The sequence below is a fragment of the Telopea speciosissima genome, chromosome 4, assembly GCF_018873765.1.
Source record: "Telopea speciosissima isolate NSW1024214 ecotype Mountain lineage chromosome 4, Tspe_v1, whole genome shotgun sequence".
NCBI classification, from domain to species: domain Eukaryota; kingdom Viridiplantae; phylum Streptophyta; class Magnoliopsida; order Proteales; family Proteaceae; genus Telopea; species Telopea speciosissima.
In genome coordinates, this window is record NC_057919.1 from 21,444,503 (window position 1) to 21,465,062 (window position 20,560).

The window sequence follows — 20,560 nt, forward strand, 5'->3', positions numbered from 1 at the left end:
TATTGGTCACTCTATAGTATACAATGTTGATTTTCCAATCCTACCCTTGTATTTTTAGTCAAATTACTCTACCAGAAGCTCCCAACTCTGGCTTTTATAAATGGCAAGTCTTTCTACCAAAATTTTATCAAAAAAACAAGAGTCTTTCTACCCAAAAAAAAAACAAATAAATGGCAAGTCTGACTTGACACCCGTCCTATCAAATTGACCAAAAAACCATTACCTTTTAGGCCTCGCTGAGCTGTTTTCCTCGTATTTTTTGTCTTCATTGGATACAATACAGCTTAAATTGTAATTTCTGTTTTTTAGAGACAATTCTGTATTAGAGATTGAGGGTAGTTTGGGAATCCAAGAAATGGCAATTTTCTGTAATTAAGTAGAACAAGGAAGGGCATTTGTAGAACGTAATCCTTCCACTAAATCACGTTTTCGGTACGGAACATCTTAAAATTTTACGAAATTATTTATGAAAGAATTTTTCTCTCTGTGTGAACGTAATTAATAAATTAAATTATCACTAATCATATATTTAATCACAAGACAAATCTCTCATGAAAAACAAAATTTGAAATGTTTCTTCTCTTTTCTTTTTGCGATTTTTTCCAAATTTTGTTTTCATTTCCAGGCCACCATTAATTTTGTTCTTTTCTATTGTTTATTTTTTCTGTTGTTCTAATAAACTCTCTCTCTCTCTCTCTCTCTCACCCTAAACCTGAGACTCCCTACCCAGCTCCCTACATAAGCTCTCCTCTCTTACATCAGTCTCGTCGACAACAACTTTGAGTCTTTGTTTTGTCTCTGCAGCCTCTTTTGCTGGGTTTTGATGAACGAACCCACTCATCCTATTCATCTGTAACCTTTCAGAAGTAATCTATTTTAGATTTAAGGGGGGCAAGAGAGGCTTCTAGGGATTTTGTAATGGCACCCAGTTTTGATTGCTCAACCTCTAACCTTCTCTGTGCAGAAGACTTGTTTACAAATGTTGAGTGTGATGGGGTTGAGGAGGAGTTTGATGGTGGGGATGCTTGGCTGAGACAAAACCATCGTACACTGAATCAAAATCAGAGCTTTTATGGTGTGGAGTTCTTGATTGAACTTCCTTTGCAAACTGAGGAGTGTTTCAGTTTGATGGTTGAAAAGGAATGCCAACATTTACCGAAAAATGATTACATGAAGAGGTTGCAGAGTGGGGACTTGGATATGGGTGCTAGAGGAGAGGCTGTAGATTGGATGGGGAAGGTGGGCTGCAGAGCTTTCCCCCCCCCCCCCCCCTGTTTTAATCGTCATTTTATCTTTTCAATGGTTACATGTTTGTGATTGGTTTCTGAAATGGGTTTTGATTAAGTTCTGATGCTTTAAGGTTGTTTTGTGAATTTGGCGTTATCTTGTTCCGATTATATTCTTATAAATCTTTGACATCGATTTCGATACCTTTTCTTTTTCTCTGCTCATATTCATGCATTTCATGAATCGGTTTGTGGGTTCATTTAGTTTCGTTTATGGCGATGAAGTCCTTTCTGAATTTAAGTTGTTGTGTTTGTTCCATTCATTCTACCTTTCTGAAACTGAGTTTGGAATCTCTATTTCTAATCACCTTTCATTCTTAAGTTAAGGATAATCTTTTTCCTTTTCGAAATATTTATATGGGTAGTAGTAATTACTTTTTCTCAATTGGGTTTCAGGGGTTCCTGTTTTCCGATTATTGTTGATTTGATTGTCGCTGTTGAATGTGTTACTGTTCTTGTACCGAGTTTGGCTGTCCTTTTCATTGATTACTATTGCCATTATCTTTTTTGGTCTTTAACAGGTTCATGCCTATTACAGCTTTGGACCTTTGAGTGCCTATTTATCAATAAATTACTTGGATCGGTTCCTTTCAGCTTATGAACTTCCTGTAAGTTCAGGAAATTGACCCGGAAGAGGATGATTTCATAGTTATTGAGTTTCATTTGATGATTGTCTCTAATCTTTGCCCATTCTTGATTTTGTTATTTGTAGAGTGGGAAAGCTTGGATGATGCAGTTATTAGCTGTGGCTTGTTTATCTTTGGCAGCCAAAATGGATGAAACAGAAGTGCCCATGTCTCTAGATTTACAGGTGAAAAGGATCACATTGATCTTGTATATATATGCTATATTATTAATTGCAGAACCTTTCTTTTAATCTTATTTGGAATTGATGGTTTTGGTGATATGGGTTTATAAATTATCAGGTTGGAGATTCTAAATTCCTCTTTGAAGCTATAACAATTCAGAGAATGGAACTTCTTGTGTTGAGTACACTCAAGTGGAGAATGCAAGCTGTGACTCCTTTCTCATTCATAGACTATTTTCTTCGTAAGATCAACAATGAAGACCAACCACCACCAAAAATGTCCATCTCTCGAGCAGTTCAACTGATCTTAAGCACAATTAAAGGTTTTTGTCTCCCCCTTTTCCTTTGTCCTCTCTCTTTCTCTGTGTCTCTCTCAACCTCTTAATGTTTATTAAAAGATGTAAAATTGAGAAATTGTCTGACCCAGTGGTTGGGTGGGAAATGAATGCAGGGATTGGCTTCATAGATTTCAGACCATCAGAGATTGCAGCAGCAGTGGCTATATCTGTGTCCTCAGAAAACAAAACAGTGGACATTGATAAGGCTTTATCTTGTTTCATTCATGTAGAAAAGGTAAAGTACAGAAGAAGAGTGTTTTGATTTTGCAAGTTCTTGTTTTCAAATTTATTATGAAGCCATCTGAACAATTTGATTAAGTGGGTGGTGGGTGGTGGTGTTTTTGTGTTTTGGTTTGCAGGAGAGAGTGTTGAAGTGTCTTGAACTGATCAAAGATGTGTCATTGATTAATGGGTCAGTTAAGGTTGGTGCAGCAACTGCTTCGGCTCCATCTGTGCCACAGAGCCCAATAGGGGTGCTGGATGCTGCATGCTTGAGCTATAAAACAGATGTAACAGTTGGGTCATGTGCAAATTCTTCTCATAATAGTCCAGAAGCTAAGAGGAGGAAACTGAACAGACCCATTTGAATTGGAGGAGTCATGAGGAGTGGGGCTGCTCTCATTTCTCACTACCCAAATCAATTTTAGTTTTGGTTTGGTGGAATGGGAGTTTTGGTGTGTGTATGAAGTTGCTCCTTAACAAAATAAAGGAAAAAAAAGAAAAAAAGAAAAGAAGAGAAAACAGAAAGAGGGAGGAAAAGAATGAGGAAGGGATTATTGAATAATCTGAAGTGAGAGATGGAATCAGTAGCAATGTCTCATGCGTGTGGCATGAAGGAAACAGTCATCAGCTGTTTATGAAGAGAATTCTCAGTAGTTTAGCATGGAAGGAGAGTTCCCCCCCCCAAAAAAAAAAAAAAAAAAAGAAAGAAAGAGGAAGGAGCAAAAATTTAGAGGAATATTTTTATTTTTTAATTTTTATTGTGTTTGTCCTTTAATTTATGTGAAAACTAGAAGAGAAAGAAATTTCCCTGTAGGGGACAAAAAAGATAGCACCAGAGACAGTAATAGATAGTGGAAAAAGAAAAAAATTGTTATTTATTTATTTATTTATTTTGGATTAAAATAGTAAAAAAAGAGAATTTATTTTCTGGCCATTAATAATTTTTTCTTTTCATATGGGTATTTCATATTTTGGGTTGCCAGGTATTTTGGGTTTCCAGTGGCCCCTGTCACCCTTTGACTGTGTGTCTGCTAAGAATCTGGGGTTTGCTGCTCTCTCAATCTCTCTCTCCATCTCTCCCTACCTCTGTGTGTGTGAAGAGAGAGGGAGAGAGGGAGAGAGGGAGAGAGGGACTTCGGAATTTGAAAATGAAAGATAGAAAGAAACAGATGAATAAACCAAAGATAGAGGAGAAACTAGAAAGGAAGGGATTATTTAGAGGGTGTAGAGAATGGGTAACCTGGTCGTATCAGAATAGGGGAAAGGGTATCTAAAGGTATTTATGATAAATAAATAAAAAGTATTACAGAAATGCCATTAGGTACCTTTTCTCCCACTGACATTGTCAGGAAGTTAAATATGGTTTTAGGTAGGGACTGGGGTGGGAGACTGTGGGCGGAATGGGGATTTTTACTGGACGGGAGAGTATCTAATCGTCAAAAGTGGGACTTCTTAAAAAAAACAAAAAAAAAAAAATAAAAAATGATTGGAGGAATAATTCTCTAGTTTGTTTCTTTTCTTGTACTGTTGCTTTTGGTCCTGTTTTTACTTCTTAGTTTTCTTTTGTCCCATTAAGCCAATATCAATGCCACTCGCGCGTGCCAACATGTACGGTGTGGATTTGATCAGGATGGTGGCATCGCTGTACGGATAGGATACCTGCCTACACTGTGAATGTACCGTTACATGGGCCTGGACTGGCCTTGGGCCTCTCCTTGTACGATATCTTGGTGGCCACTAAAAGCAAAGAAGGGTTAATAGTATCCCGAACCGGGTCTAAATCGGTCTACTGGTTCCAAAAACCGGGTTATAGAAAGATATTTATTCTCAAATTCCTGCCAACTTTTTTTTTTTTGGTGGAAAAATTCCTTCCAACTTGAATATTGAGAATATTTTCCCTAAATTTTGAGGACAATCTGTCTAGAGCAACATGTCTAGAGCATGGTTTGAGGAATTGGTATTGGATTGGCTAGATTGAATCGATATGGATCAAGGGTAAAAATGTAAAAAAAAAAATCAGAATTTTAAACAAAATAAGGATAAATCTGTCCGATCCAGATTGGTATCGGATCTATATCGCCCAGTCTTGATAACGATTATTAAAACCCTGGTCTAGAGAGGTATTTCCATAAACCTCCATGAAGGCAGGATTTGATCTTGGGTCACTATTACAATTAGTTAGTGACCTTACTAGCTGAGTTAGTTGGCACCTTTTTGATAGCTGATTCGATCGAGGTTTGTATGGTTGGAAAAATGATTCGATACATAGTGATGATATGATTTAGTTATTTTTGAAATTTGACAAATGATAATTTAAGAAAGAAATCACTTGACATTGTATGGATATATGAAACGAAAATCTATAAAATGTACTAGTAAGGAGGAGTGATACGATTCAAATTGGAGGAGATGAGAAAGAACAGATAAACCCAAAATGACTTTGGAAGAAATGTTTACATAAGACATGAACTGATTAGGATTAACAAACAAGAAGCATTAATCATCTTTCATACATTCAATAGTCAATTACCAACAAACACTAATATGTGATCGAAACAAGGATGAGACTTCTCTACTACCGCTGCGGGCAGTACTTTCGTGCGCCCGAGCAGGGGTAAGGCCGTACATTTCACCCGCCTTGTATGTGGGGCGCACAGAAGTACCGGGCAAGCGGAAGTAGAGGAGTCGGATCCTCGAAACAAACAATCGTTGGTGCTAAATGGCAAGAAAATTTTCCTTAATAAGCTTCAAATATCATCTTAAAAATCTTTGGAGCTCATTTTTGATAATGAATTTGATCCATCAAAGAGAACATATCAACGTATGCACACTGTGGAGACTTTTACTTCCAAAATTTAATTCATGTCTTCCATAAAAATCTAACCACAAAAGTAAACAATAAAAAATTGTCTTCCATAAAAAATTTTGTTTATTTCATATCAGATCCCTTAAATGTCTTCAACCCCAATTTATTTTCTTCCTTTGGTTTGGCAAACTATAAATATAGTCTGCAAGACAAATTTGTATCCCACTTTATTCAATAAGCTCTTTTAGACTGAAGCTTGAATAGGACACCTTTTTTTTTTGGGGGTGAAAATGAGTAGGACACACCTCTCTTTAATTTAATTGCTAAATGACATACATGCCCCTAACACATACATATTGATGTGTCCTCTTTCAGAGCCTATGCCAGAGTAAGCAGGGTGGTTAGATCTATAGATGAGAGCACTCTTTCGAATTTATGCTAACCATGGTTTCTTATTTCTTAGCTAAGCTAGGAATCACCCAACTAAAAGATCTCTAAAAAACCAAAATAGGAAGTAAAACATTAAAAAAAAAAAAACAGTGAATTATTATTATTATTATTATCACAATGGTCAATTATTTTTCCAAATATCACAGAGCATCTATAATGTCACGTTGACAAATGATATGTCCATTCTAGGCTTCTAGTAGTAAGATAGGGGACATGGTTTACATTAGTCTTGTGTTGAATTTCAGAGTCTAATTCAATCAAATACCACATTTTTATATTAACACATACCAGGTGTATATCTATGCATGTGTACCAATACTCTAGTTATTATTGTGCACTCTCCCAACTCTGTGTGTTTATATTGACAAATATATCGTGTATATCTTGTGATTTTTGGAAACGCCACCTTCCATTGTTATATGGTACTAACAATCCCCCCAAAAAAAAAAAAAAAAAGAAGGAAAGAAAGAAAGAAAGAAAGAAGAAGAAACTAGTAAACTGATTATGTTTTTTTTTAAAAAATAAAATAAAATAAAAATGACAGTGGGTGCCAAGATAAATTGATCAAAACCTCATCACAACGAGTATGTCCGTTTTATGTGAATTTTCTAAGGAGTACTGAGAGGAGAGCGGTTGAGTGCTTACTCTCAGTCTCAGCCGCCTCTAAACCATACCCATGCCTTAACCATAGACCAAAGTTACTATTACTGACAAGTCAGATAAAAAAACTACAATTAACAACAGCTAAGCATGGTCAAAGTACATTTTTAAACTAATCAAACCATCTAATCAGTTTGTTAATCTGATAATCCGAACAAACAGACAATAACTGTAAAATGCCCATGCCTAAACCAAACAAACTAATCACAGAACAGAATGGTCAGTTTGAATGCCAAAGTTAATATTATTTACTGTTTCAATTTCTCCCTCTATTTCTGTGTGTGCTGTGTTTGAACTAATTAAATTACATGATAATGCAAAAACCAACTACGGTAGCCGGTAGGTAGAGACATTTCTTCAATGGTGTCTCAAACTAATGTCTCTGGACCTACAAAAATCCGGCTAAAGATTATGGTTGATAAGAGAAGACTTGGAGATCGAGATGAATGGTTGCAGTAAGAGTCAAGAAAACTGGGAAATGGAAACCCATCTTATCTCTTATTGTTTGACTAACAGAAGGGCAGGGGGGCCATGATTTTAAGGGTCTGTTCTCTTTAGTGACTTGGGAAACAGTGAAATAAGAAATTGGTAGTTGTGTGTGTGAATGTGTCTGAGTGACTACACAAGAACCAATGGTACCTTTTTTTAAGTGTAGAGGAAGAGGAGCGAGAAGAGAAGGGTTAAAGGTTGATGGGTCAGGGTCGCTGAGGAGCTCAGACCTGATTTATTTGTCTATTTCTTTGGATGGTAAGTTGAGTTATAAGGTATAAGACATAAGAATTTAATGAAATCAATACTATTCCATTTCATCCCAGACACCACGTGGCATCCACACAAAACCTTCCACCGAAAGAGAGATAAAGTTCACAGAAAGAGAGATAAAGTGCAAGCCTTCCTCTCCTCTCCCCCCCCCCCTCCCCAAAGGGAAAAAAAAAGAGCATTTCAGTTTTCAAGTGCTTTTATTATATACAAGTTGCATTAATAATTTCACAAGCTGTTTGCAAGTATTGTTAACATTATATGTTATGTGATTAATGAGATTCGATAGACGTTAGATTGAGTTATTTAACCTAATATGAGATAGATTAAAGGACTTGATTTAATGCATTCCATCATGTCTGAAGCTTAGTAGTGAGCTTTTGGGGTAAGTTAATATTAATCTCAAACAAACCCTAGAAGAATAAGTAAGGGTCTTAACTCTCAAGTCTTAAAGAATCAAAGAGGTACACAGTTACACATACTGTTGCCGGTCTCAGAAGATTCCGGCATGCACCTTCCACCATTTTACACCACGACAATAGATTCTCATTCAAACCCCCACCCGCTTCATTTCCTTTGTTAATACAGTAGGTGAGATCAGATAATTGATTGTTCATGTGATATGTGGCAGCGACATTGCAGGGATATTCATAGATTTGACCCACTAAAAAAGACAAAAACAATCTCTGATAAAATGAGTAATAAGACATATGTGGCCAAAACCCTAATTTAAAGCTTCACCTGTATCATGTATTTCTCATCAATCTAAAGACTATACACCCTACAGTATGGATGCTTAGAAATAATCATCTTTCTCCCAAAATGAGAAAAGTACAAATATCTGCTCACATGGTGCAGTGGTGCACATACTGGTAGGTCTCTATGCTGTAAAGCTGTCTCAATTGTTTGGTTCTTAAGCCTCTGGCCAATTTTGATTGGAAACTTGATCTCTTCTTTCAGTCCATTTTATGTTGAGGATTGGTGTCATGACTTCTGATGATTAGACTACTGTGTGGAGCCGCCATGGGTATTTCGATAAATTTCTTGTATATAGTTTTGCTACAAACTTGTAGCGAGAGTTCTTTCTTTGTAATGAAAATTTGAGAGAGGCATGAGGAACGAATGACTGTAACCCTATTCTCTATTGATAGTGAAACAGATCTCATCTCAAAGTGGGTGTAGGCTACCTTACCGAACCACATAAATCCCTATACGCATTGTGTGATTGTGTTTGTGTTCATTTCCATTCTTCTCTGGATCGTGTTAGGTTTTACAAATGACATCAAGTGAAGGGCTGAAACAGAATTTAGCCTGGCCTGGGCTGACCCGGCCCGGAACATTGAAACAATTATTTTTTTCCTCGTCTTCCATATTCAAATGGACTGAGAAAGGCCATGTAAAGACTAAAGACTAAAGAAAAAGCATAGATTGTTAAATTATATATTCTCCCGATAAGCAAAATCTATATGGATGGATTGCTATGATTGGATTACTACGTTGGAAATTTTTACTATTATAATTCTAAAAACAAAACAAAAGCTTCCCTCCATATTAGAAAGCTTGAGTTCCTAGGCATTTCACTTACATCTATACATGTGCACTGCACTTGCCTTCCCACTGCCAGTAAAAGTTAATACATATCAATTTATAAAAGGCCTGTGTGTGAAAAAATACTAAATTTTAACCACTAGTAATATGAAAATGTGGTTAAGCAGAAAACTAAACATTCCAAAAATAATCTGGTGATTCCGCTTGAAATGGTAGAGAGAAATTATTTGGTTTATATTAACTTTTTTTTTTTTCCCCTTCCTTTATTGGTACAGGTTTAAATTAAGAATTGAGAGTCTCACAGAAAAGACGATATTTAATTTTACTTCACAGTAGGGACACATACTTCGTATGTGACATGAACCTTGCTTTAAGCCTTTAATGGTGGAATCCGTCACCTGAGTCATTGCACATCATGCTACCACTGATTTCCTGTGGTAATAATTTCCATGACCCTTCTGAAGGAATAAAGGTGGCTTCTTGTTCTTTAATATACACATCTGGAAGTATATAAGCTTGATGCACGCCCGTGATAAATGGGTAAGAGAACTTGTGAGATCGATAGTTCAGACAAAATCTGGCTGACCTGTTGAAGTCAAGCAACGATGCCACATCCGACTGTTAGGGTCCACATTCCTGGGGTGAGAAATGACTTCAGGAATTGGAAGGTAGACATAATGAGTATTGCAGATGCCCACTGTAATGCCACCATATCCAGCAAACGCTCCATGAACCTACCAAACCATGTAAGCAATAAAGTCATTATAAGTTTATAACCAGTCTCTAGAAACCGCTTCCTCTAAAAGACCGACTTTGTAGGAAAGTGAGGAAACAATATGTATATCATACATGAGCTCTAACACGGCGGACTATCCAAATATGGACACCGTGACCCCTGCCTCCTCTGATATCATGTAGAAACCGCTTCCTCTAAAAGGCCAACCTTGTAGGAAAGGGAGGAAACAATATGTATATCATACAGGAGCTCTAACACGGTGGACTATCCAAATATGGACATAGGTGGATAAATAATTTAACACCTGCCTGCTTCCAGGGGGACTCAATACCATGACCCCTGCTTTCTCTGATATCATGTAGAAACCGCTTCCTCTAAAAAATCGATCTTGTCGGAAAAGGAGAAAACAATATGTATATCATACATGAGTTCTAACACGGCGGACTATCCAAATGTGGACACGGGTGACTAAATAATTTAACATAGTCATTTTAAACTCCCACCAGAAATGTTGTGGAACAGCCATTGCAACCTCTGTTGTGTAATTGTTTCACTGGTCCTTCCAATTTTGTCTCCACATGAAATATTTTGGCATCCTATATCTTGGTTGAATATTTCAGTGAAACATCCAAGCATTCAAGTAAATACTCAATAATAATAATAATAATAATAATAAGGGTAAATTTCACGGACACCCCCTGTAAGTATATCGTATATCACGGACACCCCCAAAAAATTTCAAAATATCACAGACACCCTTACTTTATGATTTTAGGGTTTTTTTTCACGTACCTCCCCTGAGGTATCATGTAATTATAAAAACTCCCCTTAGTTTTGGAAAAGTCTGAGTGTCCCCCTGAGGTTCTTAAAAGTTAACACATGCCCCCATTCCGTTAGTGTAGGACTAACAATGTGAAAAACAATGGGTGAATTGACAAAAATGCCCTCATCTTCCCCAAATCTTTTAGGGTTTGAAAAAAAATATTCTGAAACTCATCTTCCCCAAATCGTTTCCCCAAAACCTGCAACTCAGCTTCCCAAACCTGCACATCACCTGAAGAAGATGAAAAGTACTGTTATTTGCTAATTCCTTCAAATAAAGAGGCGTTGAACCCCGGGGAGGGGGTAGCTCAATAGGGCTGAAAGTAGTAGTAGCTGCTACAAGTACAACCTTCTATGAGGAGACCTCTTTAGGAAAGTCATAGGAAGAAGACAGATTAGTACAATCCGAAATTTTAATTACACCAAGCAATGCGAGGGTTTGGAGGCCATCGGGTAATGCTCTCAAGCATGAACATCTACCAATTCTCAACTCTTTCAAGGCAGAGGCGTTGAATCCCATTTGGTAGAGACGATAACTTAGAGCAACCCCAAATCACAAGCTTTTAAAGGGATGAGAGACGTCCCAAGCCCTCAGGTAATGTTGTCAATTCTGAACACCTCTCAATTTCTAGCCGCTTCAGTGCAATGAGGTGTCGAATCCCTTCTGGTAGAGATGGCAACTTATCACAACAATGAAATTCAAACTTGGAAAGTAACTTGAGATTCACACAGAAGCAGTCTGGTAAGCTCACCAAACGTATACAGAATCTGATGTGTAGCTCGTCTAGTGTTGCAGGAGCAGAGTACTCAGGCAGAGACACCAATTTATCAAGAGAACGGATTTTCAATATTCGGAGAGAGGTCATGAGATGTTGTATTCCCAGCACCGAAAGCATTGGCATTCTTGTGAGTGTTGTCAGACTATGGCAATCAGATAACTCCAAGGAGAAAGGGAAGTGATGTGCAGGTTTGGGGAAAATGAGTTGCAGGTTTTGGGGAAACAATTTGGGGAAGATGAGTTTCAGATTTTTTTTTTCAAACCCTAAACGATTTGGGGAAGATGAAGGCATTTTTGTCAGTTCACCCCTTGCTTTTAACGTTGTTAGTCCTACACTAACGGAATGGGGACATGTGTTAACTTTTAAGAACCTCAGGGGGACACTCAAAATTTTTCAAAACTGATGGGTGTTTTTATAATTACGTGTTACCTCAGGGGAGGTACGTGAAAAAAACCCATGATTTTATTTCAATTTAGTCCACTCAGTTAGGTCTGTGCAGTTAAGTCACTGTTAATTCTTTTATAATGGTGAAATTACCCTTACCACAGGGTGAACTTCCCATAATACCTTTAGGGTAAAACCCCAAATTACAAATCATTCTCTTCATCGTCTTCGTTGTTCTGAAGGCGGAAGAAGCAAGAACAGGGAAGGGGACTGCGCCATTTCTGCTTTGATTTCCATGCTCTAAAGAATTAGGGGAAATGAAAGAAATATTCCCTCTTCTTCCCCAAAATGACAAAACAGTAACCCGTTTAGGGTTAATGCTATCAATTGCCGACTCTGGCGCACAGCTAATCCAGCGGCCTACGCCTAAAAAAAATAATTCCGGCAAGTGTTTGAAAACCCCTACGGGTTTCCAAGTTTACAGCCGCCGTTAATGGCGGCTAATCCGTGAAGCAGTCGACCTTAAAATTCCCAGCCGGAACTGCCTTTAAACACTTGGGCGATGGAAAATTCAGTAATATGGCCCCAGCCATAGGAACAGTTATCTGTTGTTTAGACCCTCATCTGCCTTCTCATGAAACCTCACCATGGTGAACCAAAAATCTAAAACAGAGGCGATCTGTTCTGTTCTGCTTTGGTCGATCAATTAAAAGCCAATTCCAAATAATCGAGTTAAAATAGGAATTTTTTCCTCGCATCACCTTCCTTTTAGCTATCCATTTCTTAACATGACTCCATGTAAGGATCAATTTCTTCCAGATCACAAGTATCACTAGTGCATGTGGCAATCCATCTTACCCATCTGGTTATTGGAGATAATTTGGGGTCCAATGGAGATACCCTTCACTGGATTTCAGGGTTTCTCCGTACTCACTTGCAGGAACTTCCTTGATGCATTTAATCTCTAGTTCAAACATGCTTAAATCAGATCCATTTGATCTGAAACCTTGGGGCTATATCTCCCATCTGTGCTATGCTTCTACACATGAGAGAAACTTCTCAATTGTTGCAGACCCTTCTACCTGCTTCGAATGAAAGAAGCCATGGAATCAACCTTGCAGCGGCCCCAACTCATTTGGCCCAGCTGACTCCCAATCCCCTCACCTCCTCCCCAGACTTCGCCCAACCCACTGCCGGATTTCCTCTACCTATCGTCTCTCACTATCAGAATCCAAACCCATTGACTCTCACCGCCTGATTTTCTCTTGGACCTCACTCGACTCTATCTCTCTGACCTCACTCCCATCCATTTCCTCTACCCATCGTCTCTCACTACCAGAACCCAAACCCCAGATTAGTCCACACGGCATTTCCTCCCCGCCAGGGTTAAAATGGACATTTCATCTTTGGGTGCTAACTGTGCTTAACGTTAGGGAGAAGGTTGATATTTTGACTTTTTGGGGTGTCCGTGACATACAATATACTTACAGGGGGTGTCTGTGAAATTTTCCCTAATAATAATGACGGATAAAGTCTCTGCACTAGGGGCGCAGGGTACGCCCAGACACATGGGGTGTGGGTGAAATGACCGGCACAACCCCCCCTGAATGACCCAAACCCCGCCCTTATCCCGCACCATGTGTGGCTGAACATACGCCCTAATAATAATAATAATAAAAAATAAAAAATAAGTCAAATCTTAGATCTGGCTCAGATTCTTAAGCCAATCAAGTTTCACTTTAAGAGGCCTGGATGATAAACCAAAATAGACTGAAATGAACCAAAACAACTAAAATATGAAACAAATTCTTCTAATGATAATGTTTTGGTAACTTGAAAGGGACCAACAGGTTTCAGCCTAAATAAAACAAATTCAGTGATGAAGATTCTTTCTGTTAATAACAATGCTAACCACTAACCAACCATGCAACACCCCCCCCCCCCCCCACACACACACCCCAAAAAACCCCACTAACCAACCATGCAACACCCCCCCACACACCCCAAAAAAACCCACTAATCAGCCATCTTAAAATAGGTCATGATATTAGCAGTATTTAGCAGTTTCACTCCATTAGTTTTGGCTATGTCAAGCATTTCAATGTAATTTTAATGATACCTAGTTATTATTGTGTTGAGTTATGTAGCCCGATGGGCATTATGGGGTTTTCCCCCTATAGTCGATTCCTAATTAGAATCGGCTAATGGGGGGTATTATTGTAATTGTTTTCTTTCTCTTTTATTATAAATAAAGGAGCTTGATGATTCTATTGAACACTCAAGCATTCAGTTCTAGAGCTGCTAACATATTGTTATATCAAGCATTGAAGTAATATGATCTAATAGTAAAACATCTTAAAAAATGCAAATACAGTTACATTCTAACAGTTAATATCTGCTTAAGGTTGCCAATTACTATGAGTCTTCTTATCATCTTAACCAGCTAACTTCCATGCACCAAAGAGAACCATGGTAATTTAAGCAGAACATATACCACATGGTCTATAAGCCATGCATGTAATGCATTAAATTCGAGTATTTCCTACTCTATTTGTTTACAGTGAGGAAGATTGTGTAAAAAAGGGTACTTACAGCGTTTTGACCTAGAACAGCACACAGAATTCCATCAGCAGCATTTGCTCGACATGCACGGATCATGTATGTGGGGTCAATATACTTCACATCAGCTGGAAGACCAATCTCCTTAAAATACTTCTTCGACTGAAACAACATAAGTAAATTCAAATATCAACAACATAAGGTGAACCAGCTAAAAAATAAACGCCCCTAATAATCAGTTAATCACTCACCATTTCAATACACTGTGTATAAATTACAGGTAATTTTGTCAAAACAATGACTGATTTCTTACATTTTTCCTTGGAGAAAATTTGAAATTTCTTCCCAAAAAAAATGACTCAGGGGAAGGGGCGAAGAAAGGACGTGCACGGGGTTACAGGCTCTTTGCTTATCATAATTAATTTTAACTATTTGTACCGACATTATTAACTAATTTGGTTTTGGGAGTAGTAATCAGTCCCTAGAAGATGCCAGCTTCTTGACTGATCCGTTTACTCTGAATTTCAACAAGGAAACACAATCCAATTGTGACCATAAATGACCACAGAACAAAACATGTCCAACCATAAACCAAGTGTTTAAGTGTGGCTTTAATCCCAAGTTAACATGGATTGAGTGTGATTTCCTATTTAGAACCAAATTGATCATGTATTTGATTTCCTATTTTTTAGTTATAGAACAACGCATGTTCTACTTTTCCTTTTTGGGTAATAGTTTACCTAAAATGACTGTTTTCCACATACCACAATCCGCATAAATACAACTCCAAGCTTTTGAAGCCTTATTCTATGTTGTGATCCCAAGGTCTTTTTCATATCACTTTACATCAACTTGATTTTCTCTTCTTTGCATTCGCACGAAGAAGAGGTTGAAATTCAATTCTCTTCAAGCAAGAAATTGATGAGGAAATTCAAAATTTTAAATAGCTGTTGAGATTGACTACTTTACCTGATAGGGGTAATTTAGTCCTCATTATTTTAGTTATTTGGTTTAGTTATTTTATGTTTTAGTTTTTCCTTTTTTTCTGTTTTCTTCTCTTCTATCCGATCTCTATTTGGGATTCCTAGTTGTAGTAGGAATTCCTAGTAGGATTAGGATTGGGGGGGATTCATACTTTGATTGTAATTTGATATTATTATAAATAAGGGGCTGGGTGATCGATCTAGGTCATTCAAGCATTAATTTTCACTGCTGTTTACAATAGCATTGTTCCCTGAGGTGTTTGCTCCATGTTTCAAATCATGGAGCTATGCACTCCGTTCTCAAATGCTCATTAATGAATTTCCACTCACCCAAAAGAGAAGGGGGACCAGAAGAGGGGTGGGGGGAGAAAAGAAGTCCAAGAAGGAATACTGCAGAAATATAACCTTTTGAACTAGTGGAAAGATCGCAGTAGCAACAGAAGAAAGGCCAATGTGTCTCAAACATAAAATTGGTGCGATTGTGGAAGTGGAGTTCATTTGAAACTCAATCTAACACTCAAAGTGATTAAATCAAAATGCAACAATTATTAATTGCAAATAAAATTAGCTAAGAAGGTGATTTATGACCATTAAAATATTTCCCTAGGGATACCCACAGAGATTGGAGCACTGACCTCTTGTTGAATATGGACGCCAATATCACCAAGTATAATATTTCCAGATGGATCTGTAGCATTAGTCTTCTCAAGAAAATTCTGCATCATAAAGCAACAGTATTACACTATCAGCATCTCTTTTCTTTAGATGTCCAGGGTGACGTGGCAGGTATTAACAATTTAAACATTAAGGTTGGATCCTTATTCTCAATTTCTCAGTTGACATTCTGAGAGAACATGTTCAGAATCTTTACTATCTTGGAAAAACAGAAGAGTGACATCATTTTACCGACTTATATGGGTGAATGATACTCTTAAGTTTTGTCTTCTGAGCTTTAAAAGTTGATATGTTTGACAAATCCTTTGTTAAATCATAAATATTTTGATCAAATAGGTAGTTTCAAATACACAAATGCACACAATGAATATTCTGTTGTATTGTAGCTTATATACTGGTAGTTTCCCATAACAAACCCCCTCTCTTTAAGAATTTAGTGGTTTTCAAATTTTGTTTCAGATTCCTATTAGGTATGGATTTATTTTATTTGAGTGACTACAATACATAGAGTTTGTTAGAGTGGGTACAATACATAGTTATCCCATGTGAGATAATTGATTACTATTTGGGGGTTCCATAAATCTATAAATAATCCTAGAACCTGGCCATTACTCTGCACAATTTCAAGGGGTTTGGGAGAGTGTGTGTTCGCTATCATTTCATCTAAAAGCTTGAACTGAACTGTTAGGGAAGGGCAGAATCAATGTATACATCAACACTCCCCCGCACATGCAGGTCAAGATCCCATGGTCCTTTCACGTGGCATTTACTTAGCACGGAACCGAGGGAGAAGAAATGTCAGGAAAACTCTTCCGATGCACTTCCCAGGAGTCGTATTGACACACATGCCATTACACAGCCGTCCTATATTAGGAAAATAAAGATTGATTCTCTTGTATAGCAACCATATCACATGTGATATTAGTTATCTCCTTTCCTTGTTATTGAGATATCCTTGGATCTCATATCCTTGTAATCTATATATTCTCCCCTTGAGGAGATCATTAATTGAATGGAAATTCATTCCCTAACATGGTATCAAGAGCATAGAAGCACCACCGAGCAATTTTTCTTCTCTACTCCTCCTTGATGCAGATTCATCACCCAAATGACCTTATTTTATTAGGAATAAGTCTAGGGAGGAATAAGTCTAGGGTTGGGTAATATAAATGTTGGGCCTTTGATCCCATGGGTTTTCTATGTAATAGGCCACTTATATGGGCCTAAAATATGGGTACTAAGGTTACATACGTGATTAGTTAGTAGATTTTTGTTTATTTGGTTAGTGGTCATGTGATCACTTAAATGATCATGTGACTTGGTTAAGTGGTCATGTGATTATTTAATTGTTATTTAAGTTAAGCTGGATTAGGACTCTATGAGTCCAGCCATGTTTTAGTTTTTTTTTTTTTTTTTGATAAACTTTAGTAGTTTAGTTTCCTAGTCAGTTTAGGTTACCTAATAGGTTAAGGATTGGGTTAGGCCTTTCCATTTTAGTGTGGGAGTCTATTTTTGAGTCTTTTATATAAGGTTGTAAGGGGGGCAAGTATGCAACACGAATTTTGATATTAATGAAAAGCTTTTGCTGCTATTCTTCTCCATTGAAGATTTTTGTCTTGTGTTTGATCAAGGCTAGTGGGATCAATGTTTGATCCGATTGACACCTTGCGGTGGGAAGCCCGGGTGGTTCGTTGGCGGGATTGATGTTTGATCCAATCGACACCTTGCGGTGTGAAGCCCGGGTGGTTCTTTTGAAGCTCTCCTTCAAGTTCTAGTTAAAGATTCAATTTTTATTCAAGTTTCATCCTCAAACAAAGCTGCTGCTGCCAAGAGTAATCTGCTACTACAGTAAGTTTGAGACATCCCCATCCCCATTCTTCTTCTAATCCTCTACAACCCCAACCCTAATTTCCCCCTTCTGTTTTCTTCAATTTCCCATAACCTAATTCACTCACAGACCTAACCCTTCATCAGAATTATTTCAAATTTAAACCACAGCATCTCCAAAACACCCCCTCCACTTGATCCAGACCTCCGCCCCCATACAGCCCTCAAACCCTAATTTCCCTCATCTCCATTAAATCCTCAAAATCCTAAACCTAAGTTGCTGCCATTTAAGTTTTCACCCTTCCGCTTATCAAACCATCACTTGACCTTCACTGATAGACTCCCCTACACCTGCCTAGCATAACCAACCATTCAAACCCTAACCTAACCCTAATTTTGACCTAATTCCATATTTTACACCAATCGGACTGCCTGTTCATAGCAGATCCTGTTGTACTGGTTCCTAGTGGGTCTCCTACCTACCGAGGACTACATTACTCCTCCAGCGAGCATCTTCAACTCAACTATTCCCCTTTTTCTTCTCCAGTCGGTGCTTCCTCATGGCCACCGAACCTTCTCTCACAACCACTTCATCCACCATGACCCCACTCACCTTCCCATCAGGGCAGCACTTCTTGTCCATCCAATTAATTGTGTCCAATTTTCTGATCTTGAGGAAGCAAATCATCCCTTTTTTAAAGGGTCAAGGCCTGTTTGGGTTCTTCGCTGGTTTTCACCAACAACCCACCAATCCTACTACTGCTGCTGCCTGGCAGAAACAAGACACTCAGGTTGTCAGTCTCATTGTTGCTTCGCTATCTGAAGACCTGGTTCCCCTTCTTCTTGACAAGGAGACCAATATTGAGTGCTGGACCACTCTTCATGAAGCTTATGGTGCGGCCTCCTCTACCCAGCTCATGTCTCAGCATCTGGAGTTGCAGAACCTTTGTCAAAAGCTCGATGAGTCAATTACCTCTCTTCTTCGCCGTGCCAAAACGATATCTGATGAACTTGCAGCCTCTGACAATGCTCTCAAGCCAACCAAGTTCAATCTTCATGTCCTGCGGGCTCTCTATGACAAAATGTAGGATGTTGTCTCTGGCATTATCAATCGTCCCACCCTCCGTCTTATACTGAACTTCATGGGCTCCTACTTAGTCATAAGAGCATGTGCGCATTCTGGAAATTGACCATCACTGATGCAGCTCCTCCATCCACTCCCTCTGCCAATACCCGTTCAACGGCCCCTCTCCTCTGATGACACCGGCCACTCTTCTGGTCGTGGTGGTCGCTTTGGTCCTTCTGGTGGCCGCTGTTATCAATGGTGTTCCTTTTGCCATAGCAACAATCATTCCAATGCCACTTGTTTTTATTGCCCCCAGAAGTCCTATCCCCAATACCCATCTCTCCCCCCTAATGCCAATTTTTCCTATTCCCCTTACCACAATCCCGGCACCACCTACCCTACTCCCAATCCTCCACTTCCCTACCCCTAATCCTTCCACCGCCCTCACATGGTACCCCGATAAAGGCGCATCCCACCATGTCACTTCCGACATTCAGTCTCTGTCTTCCTATGATGAGTACACTGGTCCTTATCACTGATCAGGTGCATGTCGGTAATGGTAAGGGGTTGCCCATCTCCAATATTGGTAGCGGCTCTATATCTTCTCCCTTCTCTTTCGTTTAAGTTATCCAACATATTACATGTTCCATCTATTTCTAAAAATTTTCTTTCAGTCCAATTTGCCAAAGATAATAATGTCTTTTTTAAATTTCATCCCTTTCATTTTCTTGTGAAGGATCAGGTAACCAAATCAACAGTGCTGTCCAGTCTGAGTAAAGGAGGGTTATACACTCTCCATTCCAGCTCTTCCCATTCGTATCCGTCTGTTCAAGTAGCCGAACGCACCACTCTTGATGGCTGGCACTGCTGTTTGGGATATCCACATGAACGTCTGCTTCGTTCCATGTTGAAACCAATAATCTCGCATGCCAGTCCACACATTTGTGTCCCATTCGTCCTTTATGTCAGTTAGGTAAATCTAGTAGATTGTCTTTATCTGAGTCTCACTTTCGCAGTCAGTTTCCATTAGAACTTGTCTACAATGATGTTTATGGTCTTGCTACTCCGTCTTTGTTGGGACATCGTTAGTATGTAATTTTTGTTGATGATCATAGCAAGTACATTTGGTTTTATCCGTTATTGCGTAAATCTGATGTTTTTTCTATTTTTCTCCAATTTCAAGTTATGGCTGAACTACACTTTTCCCATAAAACCAAATCTATTCAAACTGATTGGGGAGGGGAGTTTCGCTCTCTTCCTCACCTTTTTAGCAAAATTGGCATTATCCATCCTGTGGCCGTCCCTCACACTCATGGGGCTGTTGAACATCGTCATCGGCATATCACCGAAACCGACCTCTACCTTCTTGCCCATGGATCCGTGCCAATGTCCTACTGACATTATGCTTTTGAGACAGCGGTTTTTCTCATTAATAGGATGCCATCCAAGGTATCTAGTGGTGTGTCCCCCTTCCAACTTGTTCACAACAAACCACCAACTTATTCCTTTTTACGTGTTTTTGGGTGTCTTTGTTATCCTTTCCTTCGCCCTTATAATCATCATAAATGGAGTACCGGTCTCAACCGTGCGTGTTTCGCGGATATAGTCCCTCTCACAATGCCTATCGATGTCTTGATCGCAAAACGAATCGCACATACATCGCTAGGCATGTCCGCTTTGATGAATCCACATTCCCTTTCATTCGCACTCTATCTTGGGTCCTCCGTTGTGACCCTCTCCTGCCTCAACTCCTCGGGCCGTTACATCTATTCAGCCTCCACCATTACCACCATTTATTCCACCTTCCCCTCAGCCCCACGTAGCTGCCCCCTCTTCTTCATCGGTAGTCTCC

The 20,560-nt window shown here is 38.8% G+C and overlaps 2 protein-coding genes and 1 long non-coding RNA gene across 3 annotated transcripts in view; 2 read left to right on the plus strand and 1 right to left on the minus strand.

Moving 5' to 3' along the window:
- Window positions 1-478: 478 nt before the first annotated feature.
- On the plus strand, window positions 479-20,139 carry LOC122659803. Its single transcript, XR_006332554.1, has 3 exons — window positions 479-866; window positions 7,113-7,117; window positions 20,126-20,139. It is a non-coding gene; the product is annotated as an uncharacterized LOC122659803 (long non-coding RNA).
- Window positions 880-3,315, plus strand: LOC122659802 (cyclin-D3-1-like). The gene is made up of 6 exons (XM_043854936.1): window positions 880-1,239; window positions 1,808-1,894; window positions 1,999-2,097; window positions 2,213-2,417; window positions 2,546-2,667; window positions 2,792-3,315. The coding sequence occupies exons 1-6, from the start codon at window positions 919-921 to the stop codon at window positions 3,017-3,019; spliced, it is 1,062 nt and encodes a 353-aa protein (XP_043710871.1). The 5' UTR covers window positions 880-918; the 3' UTR covers window positions 3,020-3,315.
- LOC122659801 (ATP-dependent 6-phosphofructokinase 5, chloroplastic-like) overlaps window positions 9,264-20,560 on the minus strand; it is a 79,891-nt gene continuing 68,594 nt past the window's right edge. Inside the window, exons 11-13 of the mRNA XM_043854935.1 lie at window positions 15,776-15,856; window positions 14,191-14,319; window positions 9,264-9,611 (exon numbers count right to left, since the gene is read on the minus strand). Of these exons, the coding sequence (XP_043710870.1) occupies window positions 9,444-9,611; window positions 14,191-14,319; window positions 15,776-15,856 (378 nt within the window). The 3' untranslated portion in view covers window positions 9,264-9,443. The remainder of the gene's footprint in view (window positions 9,612-14,190; window positions 14,320-15,775; window positions 15,857-20,560) is intronic.

What these genes read in the sequence shown, in the direction of transcription:
- LOC122659802 (XM_043854936.1), top strand. Translation starts at nt 919, where the DNA reads ATGGCACCCAGTTTTGATTGCTCAACCTCTAACCTTCTCTGTGCAGAA. An exon ending in TTTCAGCTTATGAACTTCCT is followed by an intron (nt 1,895 to 1,998) that starts GTAAGTTCAGGA and finishes TGTTATTTGTAG; the next exon opens with AGTGGGAAAGCTTGGATGAT. An exon ending in GTTTCATTCATGTAGAAAAG is followed by an intron (nt 2,668 to 2,791) that starts GTAAAGTACAGA and finishes TTTGGTTTGCAG; the next exon opens with GAGAGAGTGTTGAAGTGTCT.